The sequence below is a fragment of the Ochotona princeps genome, chromosome 7 (assembly GCF_030435755.1).
Source record: "Ochotona princeps isolate mOchPri1 chromosome 7, mOchPri1.hap1, whole genome shotgun sequence".
Taxonomy (NCBI): domain Eukaryota; kingdom Metazoa; phylum Chordata; class Mammalia; order Lagomorpha; family Ochotonidae; genus Ochotona; species Ochotona princeps.
Window position 1 is genome coordinate 33,458,736 of NC_080838.1, and position 20,486 is coordinate 33,479,221.

A 20,486-nucleotide genomic window follows, 5' to 3' on the forward strand; every position below is an offset into this window, starting at 1 on the left:
CCTTATCCCATCCCCCACCATCCCATGTCTGCAGCTGTAGGGATCTGTGGTCACCTAGACAACAGATGCAAGACCAGGCTGATCAGCTGCCTCACCTCGCCCTGACTGTCCCTCCGCCCCAGGATGGAGCCATTCTAGTCAACAACTCTGCATCTGGCAGGCAGCCAGGTGAAAGCCTGGAGACCGGAAAGTGGATCACTGTGCTTTTCACTTCTTGCGGCAGCCAAGAGATGTAATATCATAGATACCCGATTCCATCTCAAAGACGTCATGCTGAGCACCACCCAAGGGAAAATGTTAAGTTTTAATTAAAAAAAAATACAGATGACTTTCATGGTGTTTTCTGCCACTCCCTTCACAGATTCTGGTTGGGGGGGCTTTTTGTTTTGTTTTGTTTTTTCATTTTAGTTTGATCTTGACTGATAAAAGAAGCGCACTGCTGTTAGAAGAGCTAAGCACCCTAGGAGTGTCACATATTATCATTTACTTAGAAAAGGCAACCTTATATAGTAATTTAGAAGGCAAGCATGCGGGTGGTGCTGGGGAAGGAAATGAAAGGCTCATTGGCCTTTGCCAAAGGCCCCAGCAGAGAATCCTACTGACTGTTCAGACATTACTGTCCTATATTTACTTAGCAAGGACAATTTATTTTCTTTTGTATTTTCAAAGCACTTGAAATGATTTCTTCCCTTCGTGATGATTTCCCTATGCTGTTTCCAATTAAGCAATGTTGGGTTATTCAGAACTCACAAGGCACCATCCTGAAACCATTAAATGCCACCTCACAGGGAGGGACGCCAGGGGCTGTACCAAGTCCTCCACTGACATCTGGGACATAAAATATCCTGAACAGAAGACAGCAGATATGTCTTGATTTCATGAAAGTTGGTGAATTAAAATTAGAACATCTCCCAAAGTCATCACCATAATTTTTAGGACTCCCTGTGCAGTTCCTATACACTAAGTAACTCACATGTTCAGTTTTTCACCCAGAGAAGAGTCTTCAGAGATGGCTGCTAAAGCTCTCTATTTGCAAATAAGGACGCTGAGGCAATGAGTCTAACGGAGCAGAGTAAAAGTCCACCTTCTCTAAACAGCTCAACAGAATTCTATGCCATGAGTTCTATATAGCATGAGGTACTTCCTTTTAAATTCCATACTGTTTTCAACTAGGACAATCATTTCATATTATCTGGCCTTACAAAATACATACATTTTAGAATCCATTGTCAGAAAGCAATTAAACTGTATACAAAGAAATACTGGTTGGAATGGATACTGCACGTATTTTGTGAACCATCATATTTGACAAAAATGAAAACTTGCTTAGAGAGAAGGAGTCATCAGAGGTTATTACATCTGACTTCAGTGCCTTTGCTTTTCCTCTTTGTATCTGTAGAAACACAATCGGATTACTGCTTCTCTTCATTTCTGAAGAAAATAAAATCTGTGTGGCAAACAGGTTTAATTTTCTCTTCTAATTACTACTTACTAGTTATTTCCTCTACTGATAATTTCCTCTAATCATTTCCTCCTCTAATTAGGATAATAGCAAAGATGACTGCAAAGCCCTGCATTGCATGATTACTGGGTCCCAAATAATTGTCTCAACATACCACCCTTACAGAACCTTGCACGAGATTCACTGGTTTTCTAAGAGTTTCAGATTCCTCACCTTTAGAACACCTTAATATTCCAACATTTTTAATCCACCAAACAGTTTCATTCCACATACCCCATTTTACAGATGAGGAAATTGAGGCTCAAAAACTAAAGGATGCTTAAGGCTACATGATGAAATGGTAACCAGATTCAGGATTCCTTTGTCCTTTTCATGTGTCAACTTTCAAACAACATCTAAGTAAAACCATGACCTTCTGAAGGAGAGCTGAAATTAAGACACACTAGAAAACAGAATCAAGTCCTTCTTCGCTCTGACACTGAGGTCAAAATAAACAAGATCCATGTATCAGATTCTCCTCAGCGCTCCTTAAATTACTATTCTCCCATTGGGAGGCTCAATTTCAGAGAAAAGGAAAAGATTAGTATGGTATTATTTTTGACCAAACAACTCCATGAGAGGTAGCAGTGATTATCCAGTTTCAAACAATGTTCTAGAGCTTATTCACAGGCTGCTCTACCATGAAAAGCCAAAATGAATGGGGAGGAAAAAGGAAGATGCCAGTGCAGAAGTGATTCTCATGAGGCCATGCTCACCTAATGATGGGAACACAGGCACAAAGATTGATTTATTTGAAAGGCAGAGTGACAGAAACAGAGAAAGAAAGAAAACTATCTTCCACCTACCAGGTCACTCCCCTAAAGGGCCACAGTAGCCCAGCTTGACTAGCCTGAAGCCAGGAGCAAAAAACCCCATCCGGCCTACTATAAGTGTAACAGAACTTCAACCATCACCTGCTACTTCCAAGATGGCTTAGCAGGGAGCCAGATCAAAAGCAGAGCAGCCAGAACTCTTCACTGGAACTCCAGTATCAGATGTAGTACCCATGTGTTGACTTAATCTGCACACTCAGAGCCAACTAGACATTCATGCACATTAATTGTCATCTACAAAATGAGAATGAAAGAAGTGCTAACTAGTAATCTGTCTAATTGAATATGGACTGACACTGGTATTCTGGTCCACTATGTTCTATACACTAGACAGTCAAATGAGGTTATCTTAAAAGGAAAAAAGGAGGCTTCCAATATATTAAAATCTATTTTTTGCCTGTATGTTTATTGTTTACATATTTATTGCCTCGTTTTTCAAAACGTCAGGCAATAGCATAGTGACTACATTGCTGGGAAGAAGGAAAGAAACCTAACAAAAACACATATATTTTTGTGGACTCATTTCCTTTCATCACTTTGCAATATATTACATTTTACTGTAATTGATGAAGTGATTTCCATATAATTATCTGGTGTCAACTGAATCAACTCTCTCAAAATGCCAAAGGTTGAAAACCATTCATGGAAGATAATGTGTGTCAGGCAAAGGACAGCAAGAACATAACAGGGATGGCGCTCTGATGCTAATGCCACTCCGCATCAGGCATGCTGTCAGATTAAAGACCATGGCTGTTGATTCCTGAGTGACCAGTAGACCAAATATTCAAAATCATACTGAATAACAGAAACCATGAAGTCATATCCACTGTTGCTAAGCAGGAATCTTCCTTGTTTTGATCTGCGATATTAGCTTGTGTTGGTGAGAACCCAACACAATCAGAAATACACCTAATAACCAGGCATTCAGAACATGAAAATTTCTAGATTTGTTTCTTTGAACAGTGATTACAGCCAGGCAATACTCTACTTAAAAGTATACAGAATCTAAATCAAAAGAATGTTTAGAAAGATCCTCCTGAATACAATTTTTAAATGGCTCAAATATAATGTGGCAACAAGTCAACAATTTTTTCCAGAAGGTATTATTGAAAATGCAAAAAAAAATCATTGGAAGTTGATTTACATAATATTAAAGCAAGTCACACATTGGAAGATGTATGTTGCGTAGCTGGATAAAGGAACACGTGCTTCTATGTCAACCTATTGTATTTTTTACATTCAATTTCAATCCTGAAATAAAGATCTACTTCTTTGGGAATTCCAATAACAAGACAAGCTGGGATAAAGTATCAAATGTAAATGAATTATTAAAGAAAAATCAACATTTTACAGAAAACTAGTATAAATAAAATTATACTCAGAATACCTGTTTAAACAGGAATTAACCAAAAATAATAATCTATAGTAAGGTTATGAAGGTGTCACATCAAGCCTATTCAATATACTGCTTGTAGGTAAGTTTAGGCAGCAAAATCGATCGAAAATGGAAATGTAAAAATGCTGCAGAATGTCATTATCATAGCTGACTCTGTAGAAACTCATATTTAAACTAAAATGAAATATTTAAAGCATGTTACAATGATGTGGAGAGTTTAATGTCACATAGAAATTGATACTACTGAGGTTCAATGGTATCTCCTGCAAATCCTTTAAAGAATCATGGAGAATATTTCACACAGTTCCACTCAGCAAATACGTGGATGCTCCAAATTGGGTGCTTGTTCACCCATCACCTAACATTTTAAGAATTATTTATCTATTTGAAAAGGCAGGGGAAATCTTCTTCTACTGATTCACTCTCCAAATGGCCATAATAATGAGGCCAGAAGAAGCCAGGTCTCCCTTGTGGGTGACAGTAACCCAATTAGTAGCACTGTCACCACTGCCTGCCTGTGCCTGTATTAGCAAGAAAGTGCAGAGAGGAGATGGAGATGGTTGTGAGCTCAATACTCTGATATAGGACATTTTCGTCTTAACAAGTATCTTAACTGCTCTGTTAGATGCCTATTTCCTGACATCTATTTAAGAATTAAAAATATAGGGCTCAGCACAATAGCCTGGTGGCTAAATCTTCACCTTACATGTGTCAAGATCCAATGTGGGCACCACTTTCCATCTAGCTCCCTGCTTGTGGCCTGGGAGGACAGTAGAGAATGGCCGAAAACCTTGGGTCTGCACCCGGGTGGGAGACTCAGAAGAAACTCCTGGTTTCAGATCAGCTTAGCTCTGACTTCTGCATATCTGCCTTTCCAATTAAAAAAAAAAATCTTTAAAAAATACAATGTGTTCCCTAACAGTGGCCTACTTTGTAAATAACTTCTTAAAAATGGAAATAAATCAAAATCAGAGAAAATGTTTTAGAAAAGCACTGTTGAAAATGTTTCTATAATTGGGTGATGGGGGGGCTGAAAATGTTCTAAGTGCATATTTCTTTAAAATGTCCTTAACTAGAAACAAGAATATATGAATTGTTCTTGTACCTTCACAAAAGTTTCGTAAGGATTTAACATTAAACTATGCAAATATAATCTCTTACAATCAGTCACTAAAAACAAAAAGAGTACATCAGAAAAGACGAATGTCTACAAGCAAATTACTTTGCAAAAAACTGAACGATTTCTACAACAACGCAAACGGCAGAACTGCCCCAGCATATATGCAGCATTCAGTACCTGCAGATGGAGGTAGGCAATCAGGAGCTGGGAATCACCGGAGTCCCTCCCACAATGGGTCCCACCACAGCTCCAAGAGCAATACCCAATGCGGGGAACATGGCCTTGCTCACCATCACTATCCCGGGGGGAGCAGCCGGTCAGGTCTCCCACCCACATTCCCAGGGCTAGGACAGGCACGAGGAGTTTGAAGTTGGATGCCAAGAGGAGCAGCAGGGTGCCGCGCGGTGCCGTGGATCACAAAGTACCAGTGGCCCTGGAAAAAGCCAAGAAGATGTTTCTAGCACATCCTGAACAAGGGAGACAGCCCTTGGTGGCAAGTGGCAGGCATATTATGAAAAAGTTCTGTTTGATCAGTTGGCTTTTATTGAAGAACTGTTTTCCCTTTTGATGGTCAATCTTCTGGCCCAAGAACTGGGTTGCTATGAATTTACTGAGAGGTATCTCAGGGCTAATGGAAGAAAAGAAAAACTGACTGAGTGAGAACCCAGCATTCCACTTTCTCTGGGGTTCATTCCAAATAGCTCTGTGTCCATGAAAAATTTGATCTTCAAAGAAAGCTGTTTTCAGTTTTTCAAAATAGGCAGGCAATAGGATAGTGACTGCACGGCTATGAAGAAGGAAAGAAACCTAACATAAAGAGAGAGTTGGAGCTGTTAAAGTCCATTTTTCAAGCATGCCCTGAAATATCCATGACTTACAACTTTGTTAGCAAACTAGATGATTTTCCTTGCATTGGAAAGATGTTTTTCAGATTTGCTTGGCTGAAAAGATGGTTTTGCAAGAGTAGTCCATGACCAAGTCAAAATGCCAATCTAAGAGTCCACTGATAAGAATTACATAATGAAAAAAAGAAATGTCCACAGCATTTTTTGGACTGCAACCCTATGGAGAAAACCTTTCAGTTTTCATTATGATCAACTTTTGCCATAGCAATCGGAATCTAACTTCTAAATGTAAGATAAATTGAATATCATTCATTATCCAAACAATGAACAAAATCACAGAGGAAGATTTATCCTATGTGCTACATCTTAAGATGTGTTTCCCAACTCATCAGAAAGTATATTTGGTTGTTAATAAAGTTACTGTGATCTAGAACTCAAGAAAACCCATTGTAATGATAATTTTGAAAAGTCAAAAATAATACTTAACCTTAAAAGCTTTTTTATGTAAACATTATGCAAAAATACAAAGAAAATAAATGCTCTCATATCATATGCCACAATTCTTGTTTTACTTACTTTGTTTCTGGTTTCACTGACAAGGGAGAGACTGGTTACAGTCTTTATTGTAGTGACTCTTAACAAAAGCTATCAAGTGACAGCAAGCCCTATAAATGCAAAAGGTTTTAATAATAATTGTACTGTTGACCTTCAAGAGTTTTTAATCTGATCAGAAATCCAACTAAGTATCTGAAGCTTTCTTCTGTCTCCTCCCCTAACTACAACTCTAATTTGCTATGCACCAGCCAGCATTAGAGTTAATAAAATGTCTTGTTCTATGTAAAATAAAAATGCTATAACTGTATCTATAGTACTAATTGATGTGAATGAAGACTGATTATCATCTACTGACTTCTTCAAAGTACATCTACCCATACAAAGAGATTGGTTCTCCAAATACACTCTTTATTAAACTAAAATTTTACTATAACTTTGAAACATGCCACATAGGGTCACATAAAACATTTCAAATCATAAAGTCAGTCAATCTTTTCACACACACACACACACACACACACACACACTCAACACATACAAAAAAAGACCTTACTGATCAATGAGAATAAAAAGTTGCTTTGTATTGTCAAAAAATTACATTAAAAAATAGCTTTAAAATCATTCCTATCATCCTTTATCTCTTTTCTTTGTCCCATTGCACATGCTTTATATTGGACATATAATATCAGTACAGAAATAACCCAAATACACATGTACTTATAAGAATATTGTATTTCACTTACAGGTCTAGGCTACATGAGTGAATGGGCTACTCAGAATTTTCTTATTCCAAGAACAGTCAGACCTTTCTGGAAATCACTGGGCAATGAAGAAGCAGATACATGAGCAAAATCCATAGCCACAGACAGAGAAGCACATACCAACTCAGGTGAAGGCTGTATGATCATGGGAGTGTAGAGGAACCAGGGCTTACCTCCAACTTGAAAACCAAGTCAAACTTCCCAGAAGACTTCCTCTAGGAGACTCTTCCAGTGGAAGGAGATCTGCTCCAAGTTTTTTGGAGTGGGAGTTGAGGCAAGGGACAGGCAAGCCTTCCAGCAGAAGACAGAGCAAAGATGAAGAGCCACAAAAGGCATAGAGTTTTGAGAGGACTGGAGCATTTCCAAATGGACAGATGCACTTCTAGAAGAGTGATGGGAGCTGAGGCTGGGCATTCATTTAGTGCCCAAATCTTGAAAACACTTGATGTGCCTCATGGAGCCACCAGCCAATGGATGAGCCTTAGTGTTGGGTAGCAACTAAGAGCACACACTCTGAAATTAAAATTTCTCTACCCTGGTGTTGCCATTCGCTAACTGCAAGAGTTTAAGATGGTAACTGATCTTCATTAAGTCTCAGTTTCCTCATCTTGAAAAAAAAAATGGCACCAGGGGCACTGTGACCAAAACAATTCATAAGGCACAAAATAGCTGTCTGCACACAAGATAAAAGTGATGTGGTTATTAGTGTCTGGGGTATTTTAAGCAGTGGTAGAGCAGGTGATTAAAAATAAATTTCCCTGGCAGCTCCTAGGAGCACGAACCTGAAGAATGTGAAACCAGAGCACAGACACCAGTCACAAAGCTATGGAATTGTCTACAAGATAAATCATGAGGGTCTGAGCTGAGATGGTGGGTTCAGGAAGACAGAACAGGAAAAAGAGGCTATTGAGAAGGCAGAAAATTAGTACTCCAACTGTCTCCTAAATGCCTCGGTTTGATAACCCTTTAATAATTTCACCTTTACTGTGTCTGGGCTACATGAAGAAATTCTCAAAGTTGGTCCTGCAACTAGAAATATTTTGCTTAAAAAAAAATCATGTCTTTAAATAAGTATAGAAGGGGCAGGCATTGTAGCACAGAAGATAAACTGCTGCATGGAACATTGGCACACAGCATCGGAGTCCCAGGGTTCAAGTCCTATCTCAACCTCCTATCCAGCTTCTTGCCAGTGGGTACCCTTGGAAGAAGCAGGTGATGGCTCAAATACTTGGATCACCCACATGTGAGACTGAGATGGAATTTCAGGATCCTGGCTTTGGTGCGGTCCAACCCTGGCTGTGGTGGGCATTTGGGTAGTGAATCCATGGATGGATGATCTCATTCTTCCTCCCTGCATTGTTCTCCTTTTCAATAAATGAAAATAAATAAAAAATAAAGAAAACTAAAAGTGTGCCGGAGGAGCAAGACTATAGAACAGAAATCTCTGGCAATCGTTCTGCTGCAGATGAACAACTGTCCATTCAAAAATGTATCTTCACAAGAGCTAAGGAAACAAGGTGAAAGATCATAGTGCCTGGATAGAGCATAATAATAAGAAAAGACACATTGAAGAGGACAGCAAGACTAGCTTGGCAATATCTGAAGCACCTCTTTCCTAGTCCAAGGCTATACAGTACAGAGAGGTGAAACATTCACTTGGGGGAAAGAGAAGTGAGCAAAGTACTTTGTTTTGAAATCCTAAAATGGGCTCACCATAGCACAGCTCAGCACCCATGGGACCTCTGTGGAAGTGACTTCAAGGTGGTACTTGCAGATTGCTCCTGTCTGACCCACTTCAGTGTCAGACAGGAACATGTAGAACACATGAGATACACTTGAATTCTAGCTTGCATCTTCACAGCTGACAAAGTTTCTTGGGTTCCAAATAACCCACAGTGACAGGGAGGCCTTATTGGCCAGGAACTTGAGGCATACCCCAGTGCTAGACTAGCTCAGCTGTGGGAGTTAACATCCCAGCTGATACCCCAGCAACATGACAGCTTCAGTGGATGGAACATTCCAGTATGGTAATACGTCAGCCATGTGGTTCCGGACTTAGATAAGTCCCCCAGCACTGTAACAGCTTCAGCCTTCTTGGGCTTAGGGTCCACAGGCAACCTCCCCTGAAATTCTGACCAGGCTTACTACTGAAGGACATTCTTAGGCAGCAAAGGCTGTCCTAGGTACCTGCTTCTTCAATGCATTGGCATTACTGCACAACCACAAAGATCAATAGCCATCAGGGAAGCCTGGCATCATCCAACAGAAAAAAAAATAAGGTGCCAGCAGCTGTCCCTAAAAGAGATTAACATGTATGAACTGACTGACAAAGAATTCAAGCTAGCAGTTTTAAAGAAGTTCTACAAACCTCCATAAATTATACAGAAAAAATTCAACTAGACAAGGAAAGTAGTAAGAAATTTAACAAAGAAATTTAAATAATTTTTTTAAAAAGTTGAACAGAAATCCTAAAGCAGAAAAATGCAATAAAGAAAACAAAAAGCTGCAATCTCAATAGTAGAATTGATCAAGAAGAAGAATCTGTGAAACTGAAACCATGTAATTTAGAATTACACACAAAAAAAAGAAAGAATAGAACAGAAGGGAAAACTCCGAGGATTTAGGAGACAGCATCAAAACAACAGATTTATGAGTCAGTGACAAGAAACAGTACAGACACAGAGTTAAAAGAAAACAAATAATCCACTTAAAAATAAGGGAAAGATACAAGTAGCTGTTTCTCAGAAACAAGACATAAAATACTCAAAAGTTACAATGTTTAAACATCTCAAATTATCAGAGAAATATAAATCAAAATACAATGAAATATCATTTCACACCTATCAGAATGGCTATGACCTAAATAAAAAAGACAGCAAGTGTCTGCAAGGATGTGAAGAAAATGGAATCTTAAACATTGTTGTGGCAATGTTAACCATATAGCTATTAAAGAAAATAATACAGAGGTGCCTCCAAAAATTACAAATCAAACTGTCACATGATCCAGCAGTCCCATTATTGTACATATATCCAAAGGAAATAAAGTCAGTGTGTTGGAGAGACAGCTACACTTCTAAGTTTATTGCACGATGGCCAAGAAATGAAAAATGTTTACATATCAATCAACATTAATAGAAAATGTGATACATGTACACAATGGAATAGTCATCAGAAGGAAATTCTGTTATTTGCAACAACACAGATGAACTCAGAAGCCGAGAGCCAGGAACTTCATCCAGGGCTCCAACATCATTGACAGAAATTCAAGCACCTGAGCCATCATTCACTGCTTTCAGGCATAATAGCAGGAAGCTGGATTGGCAGTAGAGTAGCTAGGATGCTAACTGGCACTCTGATTTGGAATGTGGATGTCCTAGTGGCCACTTAACCCACAGCATGACCATGACTGCCCCACTTAATACATTTAAAAGGTGATTCAAGAAATGCCAGACATCCAATAAACATCATATACAAGTTTCTTAAACAAAACAGCCTGTAAGAGTGAGCATTTGGCCTAGCAGTTAAAACTGTCCATGTCCCATCTTAAGAGTATCAGAATTTGATACCTGCTTTGGATCCTGACTTCTTCTTCTTGCTATACATCCCCTGAGAGGCAGCACATGATGGCTGAAGTAACTGAGCTCCTATTACCCCTGAGGAAGATATGGACTGAGTTCCTAGCTCCTGGTTTGGCCTTCAGTCCTGCCCCAGCTGTCATAGGCATTTGGGGAGCCAACTAGTAGTTGAGAGCTCTATTTGTTCCTCTTAAATTAAAATTGAAACTTTCTGCAGATGGTGCTGTTAAAGGCAGTAAGGTGTTCAGAGGAGTGAAAGGAAGAACCATGGACCATCATTACAGATTTCTTGGGGGAAAAATGTGTACTAAAAAGGTAAAATTCAAGCCACATCAATTCAGCTATGTTCTACAACACTTACTCTTCCTTGTTGTTTCAATTCTGTACCCACCCTACTTCCAAGTAAGAGTAGAAACCCCCAAGGGTTCATAAAAACCAAGGACCAAGGAATAGGAAAACCATGACCAATGACATACTGTGGACACACAATTTCTCAATGCAAAGTCTACCACATTTTTAGCATAATTCTCTAACAGGATCAGTGAGCTGGTAAAGGAAAGCTCTATCTAGTGATCCGTCATGTGTCAAGAGATTTTTACAAATACTTTAACACAGAGCTTTCCAGAATCTGTAGATAACACAGAAAAATAAAGTACCTAAAACAAACTAGTTTGTTTGCATTGGGACATTAAAAGAAATACTTCTGAAAAAGCCACTGTGACTTTGTCTCTCCGATCAAGTTTTTAATTTGATGAAGCTATTGACTGTTAGGATTATTTTACCGAAACGGACTCAGATATCCCCCATTTCCTGTTACAAAACCTCATGGCACTGGTTTGTATCATGAGTTTGTTAATACAGATGATGAGCCTCTTAGAATTTGTATTTTGTTTCAAGTTCATCCACAAATAAATAGATTCTCTTTCTGCTCTTTGACCCATGACACAGCAGCTTGGAAAGAAATGTCCTTCTGTAATCGATTTTGTCATTATCATTAGAAGATAAAAGTGTCATTTTTGCTTTTAAGAAAGGTTTCAGATTTGGTGAGGTTCATTGTCATGCAAATCCTGCATTGAAGTCACTGCAACCGCAACTGTCAGTAATACTAAGTGGTCCAATGTCCTCACGCTCCTGTGGGAGAACCGCATGATGATCCTGGTAGCAGGAAAGAGCTGCTTGACTTGGGGCCCCTTCAGACAATATTTTTCTAAACTATTTCTTTCAAGACCAGTTTTTGAAATCTACAAACTGACAGTAACAAAAGCTTGTCAATCTACTAGTATCAGAAGAGATAACTCTTTCATATATTAGAAAAATTATCAAGATATTCACATGTGAGGCATGTTTAGCCAAATATGCCAATTAGCATGCATTCTTGAACATGTATAAAGTAACAGAGGGAGGTTATTTCATAAGCTACATTTATCCTTTAATATCATCACCATGGAAAAATATGTGCATATAATCCAGTAAGAAATGATGTGTCTATCACAATGGCATTGCATACTGACTTTCCCAGTGGCAAAGCAAAAGATCCCCACATTTCCAGGAGGTGAGTGGTGATCATTAAACATGGCTGATTTGGAGATGCCCTCCCAGGACCCTACTTGGAGAAGCCCAACTCTTAACTTGGGGCTGGCAGGAGCACACTGGCATCTTGAAAGGCCACTAGATGTGGAGGGTACAGAAGAGATTCAGGTAGGCACTTGCTTTCTCATGTTTGGGCACTGTGCACTGGGGAAACCCTCCAGGGCTATTGCAAGTAACCACACATGTGTCTGTCAGCCCTCAGGAGGACATTAACAGCAATTCAAGAGAAAACTGGCAGCAAATAAAGCAAGAAATGTCATTTCATCAAATTACAAATAAATATATCCCAATCTCCACTCTTCCCTGAAGCCCTGGAGAGTCAATGGCAGACAGTGCCTTTCTCCCCATGCCAAGGCCTGGAGCCACAGGTCTGGCCATGGTGCTTCGGGGAAGAGTTCGGTCACATATTAGATTGAAGCTTTAATTGAACTGGACTGTATAATAACTAAAAACCACCAGAAATGCATGGAATCTGCCCAAAGTATCATTAAGGAAGGGATTATTTGTCTCTATTTTGGTTGGAAGTAGTTACTGGAAGAAAAAAAATGGTTTCGTGTTTATAACTAAATGAGTTGATACTCCTCAAAAACAAACAAAACAAAAGCAGTTACATTGCAAAGATTCATATTATCAATCACACATATTTGATGTTCAGTCCTGAAAACTTATCACCAACTCATGTGACTTCCACTGATGTTCATGTTGAAGCTATCTATGGTTTCTAGGTAAATCAATGGAAATTTGACTTTGGGCTGAATGAGAAATATAAACTTTCCTCTTTCCCTTTTTTTTTTTTTTTTTTTTGGCATACTTTGGGTTGATCTACCAAAGTAGATCAACTAAAAAAGAGATGTTTCTTTTTTAAAGATTTATTTATTTTTATTTGAAAGATACAAAGAGAGGAGAGACAGAGAGAAAGATTTTCCATCCACTGGTTTATTCCCCAAATGGTTGCAACAGCTAGAGCTGAACCAATCCAAAGCCAGGAGCCAGCAGCTTCTGGGTCTCCCATGTGGGCACAGTGTCTCAAGGCTTTGGGCCATCCTCTACTGCTTTCCCAGGCTGTAAGAAGGGAGCTGGATGGAAAATGGAATGGCCAAGATACGAACCGGCACCCATATGGGATGCTGGCACTTGGAGGTGGAGGATTAGCCAGTTGAGTCAACCTGCCAGTCACAGATATTCCTTAAAAGTTACTGTCCAGAACTCTAAAGGTAAAGCACTCTGAGCTTTCATGGGATATTAAACTAAGGTGATTGTTATTTTTAAAGAACATTATATAATCATATGCTCTCTCTTTTTCTCTCTCATCACCCCCAACACATACCCTCCATCTCCACGTCCATTTCCCCTTGCTTCTCTCCCTCCTGATACATGTTCTTCCAGTTTTATTCCTCTCTGCCCTCTTTCCACACTCCCACCCACTTCCACTCCAAAAGGCATCAGGAAAACCATCATTCACAAGGAAGACAAACTTTCAGGAAACAGCTAGCCAATCTTCCATTCTTGAGGGCAGCCCTGGTCTTTACAGTAATCAACCTCCCAGCACCCTTGGCTTCCCCTCAGCCCACCTAGTCTGTCCACAAAAAGGGAAAATTCTTCCAGCACAAACTCAATAAATTTTTGGTTGCTTTCTAGTTCGTCTCTTAACTTGGTTGAGAAAGGAGACTGGGGGAATGCTTAAAGGACCTAACAGTGCCAACTTTCAGCAAAGCAAACCCTAGGGGGACTTCTCTGGCCCCAACTTACTGTGTGGGTGTGAATCTTAAGCACACATCAGGATTACCTTCAGAGTTTTTCTAAATCCTGAAACTCGGTGAGAATTTCAGACAAATTAAAAGCAGGAAGGACGGGGGTCAACCTTTGGAGTAAAGCCAAAGCCTGAAACACTGGCATCCCACATGGATGCTGGTTCGAGTCCAGGCTATTCCATTTTCAATCCAGCTCCCTACTAATGGGCTGGGAAAAGCAGAAAAAGGTGGTTCGAGTGTTTGGGCTCATCTCATTCATGTGTCCCAGATGAAACTTTTGGCTCCTGGTTCCTGGCTCCAAGTTCCTGGCTCCAGGGCTGGCTATTATGGCCATCTGGGAAATAAAACAGCAGATAAAAGATGTCTGTCTCTCTTTTTCTCTTTTGCCTTTTCAAAATAAATAAATAGGTAGATAAATTTTAAAAATCAAGGACATAAGTCATGGTTTCTTAAATATATAAACTGTTCATTTGGGATCACATTAACTTACCTGTGTCACTTCAGACATCTGTTTCCACCAAGGAAGAAGCAGGAAAATCAAATTACATCATTTTTTAAAAACAGCTTAACCTCTGGCAGTGACTGCTTGCCTGTGCCTCAACTTCCTCACCTCTAAAATGAGAACATTTTTCATATCTCAGGTTTCGGAGGAACCTTTGAAGAAATAAGACCTACAAAGCACTTGGCACACTTCCTGCCACATAGCCAGGACTCGACACATGTGAGTTACATATATGCTGTTCTAATATCAAACCAAAGCTCTTGCATAACCAATATTTTATCTTGCTGTCATCTTTCAACGGTGATCCATCTTATCCATTAAGTTTCAAGTTTTTAATTCTGTAAAATGACATTTACTTCAGAGTTATGATAAGTGGTATACAATTGCTTAATTTTAGTCTTTATAGGTATCTTACATATAGCACAATGGAACATAAGATTTTAAAACATGCAATTCCAAAATAACGCCAACTTAATAGATTTATTTAGTTCCCATTGATTTTTGTAAACAACCCTGTCTCTACGATTTCTGGAAAAGATGCAAAACAAAATTAAACATTTCAGTAATAGGTATATAATCTAATAAACATATTACTGGTTTTCTCCTAATAGAAAAGATAGTTATTCTCAGTATAAACATTCAAACACATTAAGTTCCTATTTTCTCCTGAAAATAGCTATATTTATGAAATTATTCTATTGGAAATACTTTAGAAACCTTACCAATGGCACTAAGAGATTTGAATTATATTATTTGAAATAGATTTGGCCTATGTTGATACAAGTTTTTAAGGAGCTCATATACAATTATCAGAAAGATCGTTAAATCCTTTTCCGCCTCACAATATGAATGATTATAATTTGTTGTCTCAATTTTAATCAATAATTACTTGAAAATGTAATCAAAATTCAATAAAACAAATACCACAGGAATTTAAAAGGTTGAAAGAAAAATTAAACTTTGCACTATATAAAAGTTTTTAAAGGAAAATGTGTGAACACATTTTTATCCATTATTTTCAAAACGTGAGATATTTTTGAGTACTGTGTCAGATTTGCTTACAAAACCAAGGTTTCCCTCCATTTCTTTTTATGAAGATTTTCCAAAGTGACCTGCCAAGAATATGGCACAGCCATGTACATACAAATTTTCCAAAGAGAGACTTCTGTAAAGGAAGAGTGCCAGCATCCTTTCCATGAAGATATCTGTGCACACTCAAATGGGGTTTTATCTCTGGCTAAGTTTCTTTCTGGAGATGGTATTTTGAAAAGACTTTGCCGAGTAGCACTATCACATTACTCAACATTATAAATATAATGTTACATAATTTATAAATATAAATCACATATATTTGCAACATAAATTAAAAGATACATAAACATTCAAAACCAGACTTAAGTTACTGATCATTTGGGCCCTTTAAAAATTCATTTTATTGTGTGCTGGCACATATGCAATAAAAAGTCATTTTATTTTGGAAACAGAATATGATGGCATTGACCTTCAACTGTCAATGAAAAGTTTCAATTCTTAATATTCCTATTAAAATGTGTGGTTTGCATGCAGTTTAGCCAATCAGCCAAATGCCAAGATTGTTGGATATCTCCTAAAAGAGATGTGAAACATGTTACCAGAAGGGTATTTGTTGGAAATCTACTTAATAGCAGAAGACTAGCTTTTCTTCTGCTGTTTCAACCTGCTACTTTTTATTTTGAACAGAATTATGGGAAAAATGTAAACCTTTAAAATTGTACAACAACTTGTGTCTATAGAAAGGAACATTTTGTAAATATTTTTCATCAGTTACCAGATTTTAAATCATAAACATTTGATTTGCCAGCAAGAATCCTTCCATTTATCCTTCTCCCTCTTTCTTTGTATCGCCATACTTGGAGGGGGCCAGGCCCTGATAGATTGGAAACACTATACCTAAGTAAAGTTCACCTCATCTCAAACTAAGTGAGAGAGCGTAGGAATTGAACAAACCTGGTACTTTAAACAAAACAAAATAAAACAAACAAAAACAAGGGTCCTACCAAAGCCATGACTATTGATTTATAACAAGTGACAAGCACTTAGTTCAAGGGCTTTCTAGAAGAAACAATGCTACTATTAAAAGGGTATAACAAATCTGAACTTAAGAAAAAGCAATACCAACAAAACTAGGTTTCATCATAGTGACTTCAAATTTGGGTCTTCTCTAAAGTTTTTTATTCTCTTTGACATATGGGAAAAAATAATACACTCTAACACCTCTCTCTCTCTCTCTCACTCTCTCAAAGGTAAACATCCAGGTTCATTCTGACATTGATTTTATTTGATTTTTCACTCTAACATTTTAAAACCCCTAACTCCACAGTAACACTAGATAATGAAGACAAAGTTGCAGAGCCTTTAACAGTGATCTTTTGCAGCCACAAATATATTGCCTGGCTATTTGGAGGAAGTGCAGGGACTGGATTATTTGTGGTTCCCACAGCCCAACAGTCTCTCTGAATGCTGGTATCAGACATATCACCACTAGGCAAATGTCTCCACAGCCCCACCCCTTGGCCCCAGAAAATTGCCTCTGCTCCTGGAAGAATCACCACCATGTGGTGACACTACAGCATTAGCATGGAGGAACCAGTGCTCACCCAGTTCTTCACATCCCACTACCAAAGATCCACCAGAAAGAAAGCTTCTAGCCAGTGCTGGCCCCACATTTCAACCGGGAGGCAAGTAATTCCAAACGAATGTGGGTTAGGATGTTAGGATACTCAAGCAAGACAGCACTTTATAGATCCTATTTTCTAATTTCTTCTCCACTTCTCTGCTTTCCCATTGCACTCAAAATGTTTGCCTCTTCGTTCTACACCAGCGCACATGAGAGAAAGAGAGAGAAAGAGAGAGAGAGAGATGAGACAGCGACAGCAGGGGTGAGCCCCGGGCCAGACTGCAAGTTAGATCAGAGCTGGAATTAGAACCCAAATCTCAGTAACTACTGCCAGCCAACTGCTATTCTAGACTCAACAAATGGGCTTCAGCTTCATGAATTACAGATTCACTAAACTGGGTGTAAATGGATGCTGCTTGCCATCTATTGACTTCTAAAGAAATCTCGTGGAACCAGCCTTTACATATTTTGTCACTTTTTCAGCTGCAGGTAGAAGGCTCAGGCCTCTTCGGATACCTAAATGGCATAAGTTAAACTGAAGATGCCTGAGGGACCTCCCAGCTCCAAAAGTCTTGCTTTTCACTCCCTGCTTCATGCTTGATGTTCGCAATGCCCGCTAGGTGGCAGGATTCCACCACCACATTGAAAAAGCATTTTCCAAGTGGATTTCTGCGAGCAGAGGATTGAACAAAAATTCCTCTCTACACATCAAACATTAAAAAAAAAAAAATGTAGCTGGGGTGGCACCATGGCTCAAAAGGCTAATCTTCCACTTGCTAGTGCCAGCATCCCATACGAGTCCCAGTTCATGTCCTGGCTGCTCCACTTCCCATCCAGCCTCCAGAGTATGGCCTGGGAAAGCAGCAAAGGATGACCCAAGTCCATGGGACCGAGATCTTCCTCGGAGATCAGCTCAGCTCCTGCGGTTGCAGACATTTGGGGAGTGATCTAACAGATGGAAGATCTCTCGATCTCTCTTTCTGGTTTTCCTTCTCTCCTCTCTCTGTAACGACGCCTTTCAAATAAAATTTTTTCAAAAAAAAAAAAAAATGAAAAGCCAAGAGGAGAAGTCATGGTCCATAAACTTTATAAAGATCTAGGTCCATTTTTAATGCAGGTATAAGAAAAGAAATTGATCTCTTAGGCTCCATTGTTCTTCAATAAAATATCTTAGTTTATTACAATCAAGCAAAGTTTGCTTGGCTTCATGTATTTTAAGATTTATTTTAGCTGAATGTTAATGAGACAAGAGCAGATCCCCTGGCACAAACAGGCAGTGCCTGCAGCTAAGAAGCAAGCGATCCAATAGCAACAGAAACACTCCAGTTGCTAGAGGCGTTATAAAGCTACCTCTCAGTTAACAGAATTTTTCAACTATCTGAATTTCATGTCTAGCTCTTAACCAGGCACTTACCTAGGGCTGAATACAGTACATGGATTTCAGTATTAATTTCTGCTAAATCCTTAAAAGGATATTTTTAAAAATAGATTTTATGACATTTCACCATACTTTGAAAGTTATTGCCCAAAATTGGCCTTCCCATGAATGCTGCATAGTAAGTGTCATCACCAATATTTTATAAAAAGTCTTCCAGATTTCCAAGCTGAGTGGTTATGCCCTAGTCAGGACATTTCTTCTACGCTAGAGGCAAGCGGATCATCATGAAACAGTAACTAAGGGAATGTGCCAGTACTGCCCGAAGAAGGTCCCCAGAGGTTAGCGGCTTGTCAGATGGTAGGCTAGGCCTTTTCTTCGGCTGATAAATACATTTGGCACGCTCTTCCCCACCCCTCGCTTACCAACTGCAAATTATAATAAATGCCACCAATTACTCTCCAAAGTTTCTTTTTAAAACACCAACAGTCCACATCCTTCAAAAAACAACAACAAAACTTAATGTCAGCACCACCACTAAAGCCATAGACCCGCGCACCAGAACTTGAACCTAAACGGTTCAGGCACTCGCTTTCCTGCCCTCCCGGCCAGTACAGAGCAACGGGAACACCTCGTGCAAGCGTGCACGCCTACCTTTGCCACTTGTAAAGGCTGCTGGTGCTCCTTGCCACCCTGCAGTCGGAAGCCCCAGGGCGCCCCTCCAGTCATGGAAATGCAGATAAAATCCCCCGTGCCCATGTTGTCTTCGCTTTAGCTGGGCAGCATGAAGAGCTGGAAAAAGCCAGGCGGAGCTCGGGTGCGGTGAGGGATGCGCACTCAGCACGGGGCGCCCGGCGAGGACTCAGGAGTGGGGCGCACAGAGCCTCCCCGCTGCCGCCCCGCCGCTGCGCCGGCCGCCGCTGCGAGTTTGCGGCGCTACTGGGCTCAGCGAGCTGGAGGCAGAGGCGCTCGCTCGACGGGACACAGCCCCCTCTTGCGTCACGCTCCTTTGCTCGGCCCACCTTCGTTCAGGGAAAGAAAAAGCCCACTGCACACGTCAGCGTCCCCATCGGGGCTGAGATGGGAGCACCGGGACGGACTTTTCTTATCCTAACGGATTAAATTCCAGCATTTAAAAAAAAAAAAAGATCCGAAGACGGACATTGAGTAACTCTATGAATAGTGGAGAACGCGGGAAGGTTTTCAACTGCATCCCGAACCACCAAGCCCTGTGAACTCAGCCGAAAGATTTGATGCGCCCAAACTTTGAGAATTACCACATATATAAATGAAACCACAAATATAAATGAAAAGGGCCAGTAGGTTAGATTATGGTTTTTCTGTCTGCAACCTGCAGAATTAATTGTCCCAGAAGAGGACACAGAAGAAATTTAAACATTTCTTTTTTTAGAAACCTCCTACCATGAGAAAGTGCTCTTCTGAGCAGTGATGTGGTGATTACAGGAGAGAGTCTGACAATTTCCTCCTAGAAACTGTGTTCTCAACAACCGTGTCTCGCTGCCGGCGGTTTGGGGGACTTTAAGTAAGTGTTTCATTTTCTTCCTTCCGGCTGCAGGAAGAGATCACAACAAACCCAACAACTGCGGCCTCCAAGAGACCCTTGGAAGTTCATGAGAGCCAAAACCTCGTCCCAAACGCGGTTCTCTTCAGAAACCTGAGCCAACTTTCTCAACATCTTTGTACACACACACACACACACACACACACACACACACACACACACACACACATACAATTCACATCATTTAAGATAAGGCTGAATTTAAAAAGGACTTTTCACACTTTTCCTCCACTTTCCTGGTCTTGTCTGCTCATCAGTCCACTCGGGTCCAGCTTCTGTCCCCCCTGTGGGAAAGCTCTAGCAAGGTCAGGTGCGACCTCCTTGTTTCTGTGTAGTATGTCATACTTAACACTGTGTCTTCCCTTAATTGTTTGCTCCCTTGGACTGGATGACCCAAGAAGCTTGGGGCCCCTCTAGCTATCCTTGTCTTCCCTTCTTTGGCAG

At 39.8% G+C, this 20,486-nt stretch overlaps 1 protein-coding gene across 1 annotated transcript in view; it reads right to left on the minus strand.

Annotated features, from left to right (window-relative positions):
• The window catches only part of SYNPO2 (synaptopodin 2), a 185,614-nt gene extending 166,087 nt beyond the window's left edge, over positions 1-19,527 (minus strand). Inside the window, exon 1 of the mRNA XM_004594529.2 lies at positions 19,115-19,527. Within this exon, the coding sequence (XP_004594586.2) occupies positions 19,115-19,219 (105 nt within the window). The 5' untranslated portion in view covers positions 19,220-19,527. The remainder of the gene's footprint in view (positions 1-19,114) is intronic.
• Positions 19,528-20,486: the final 959 nt, after the last annotated feature.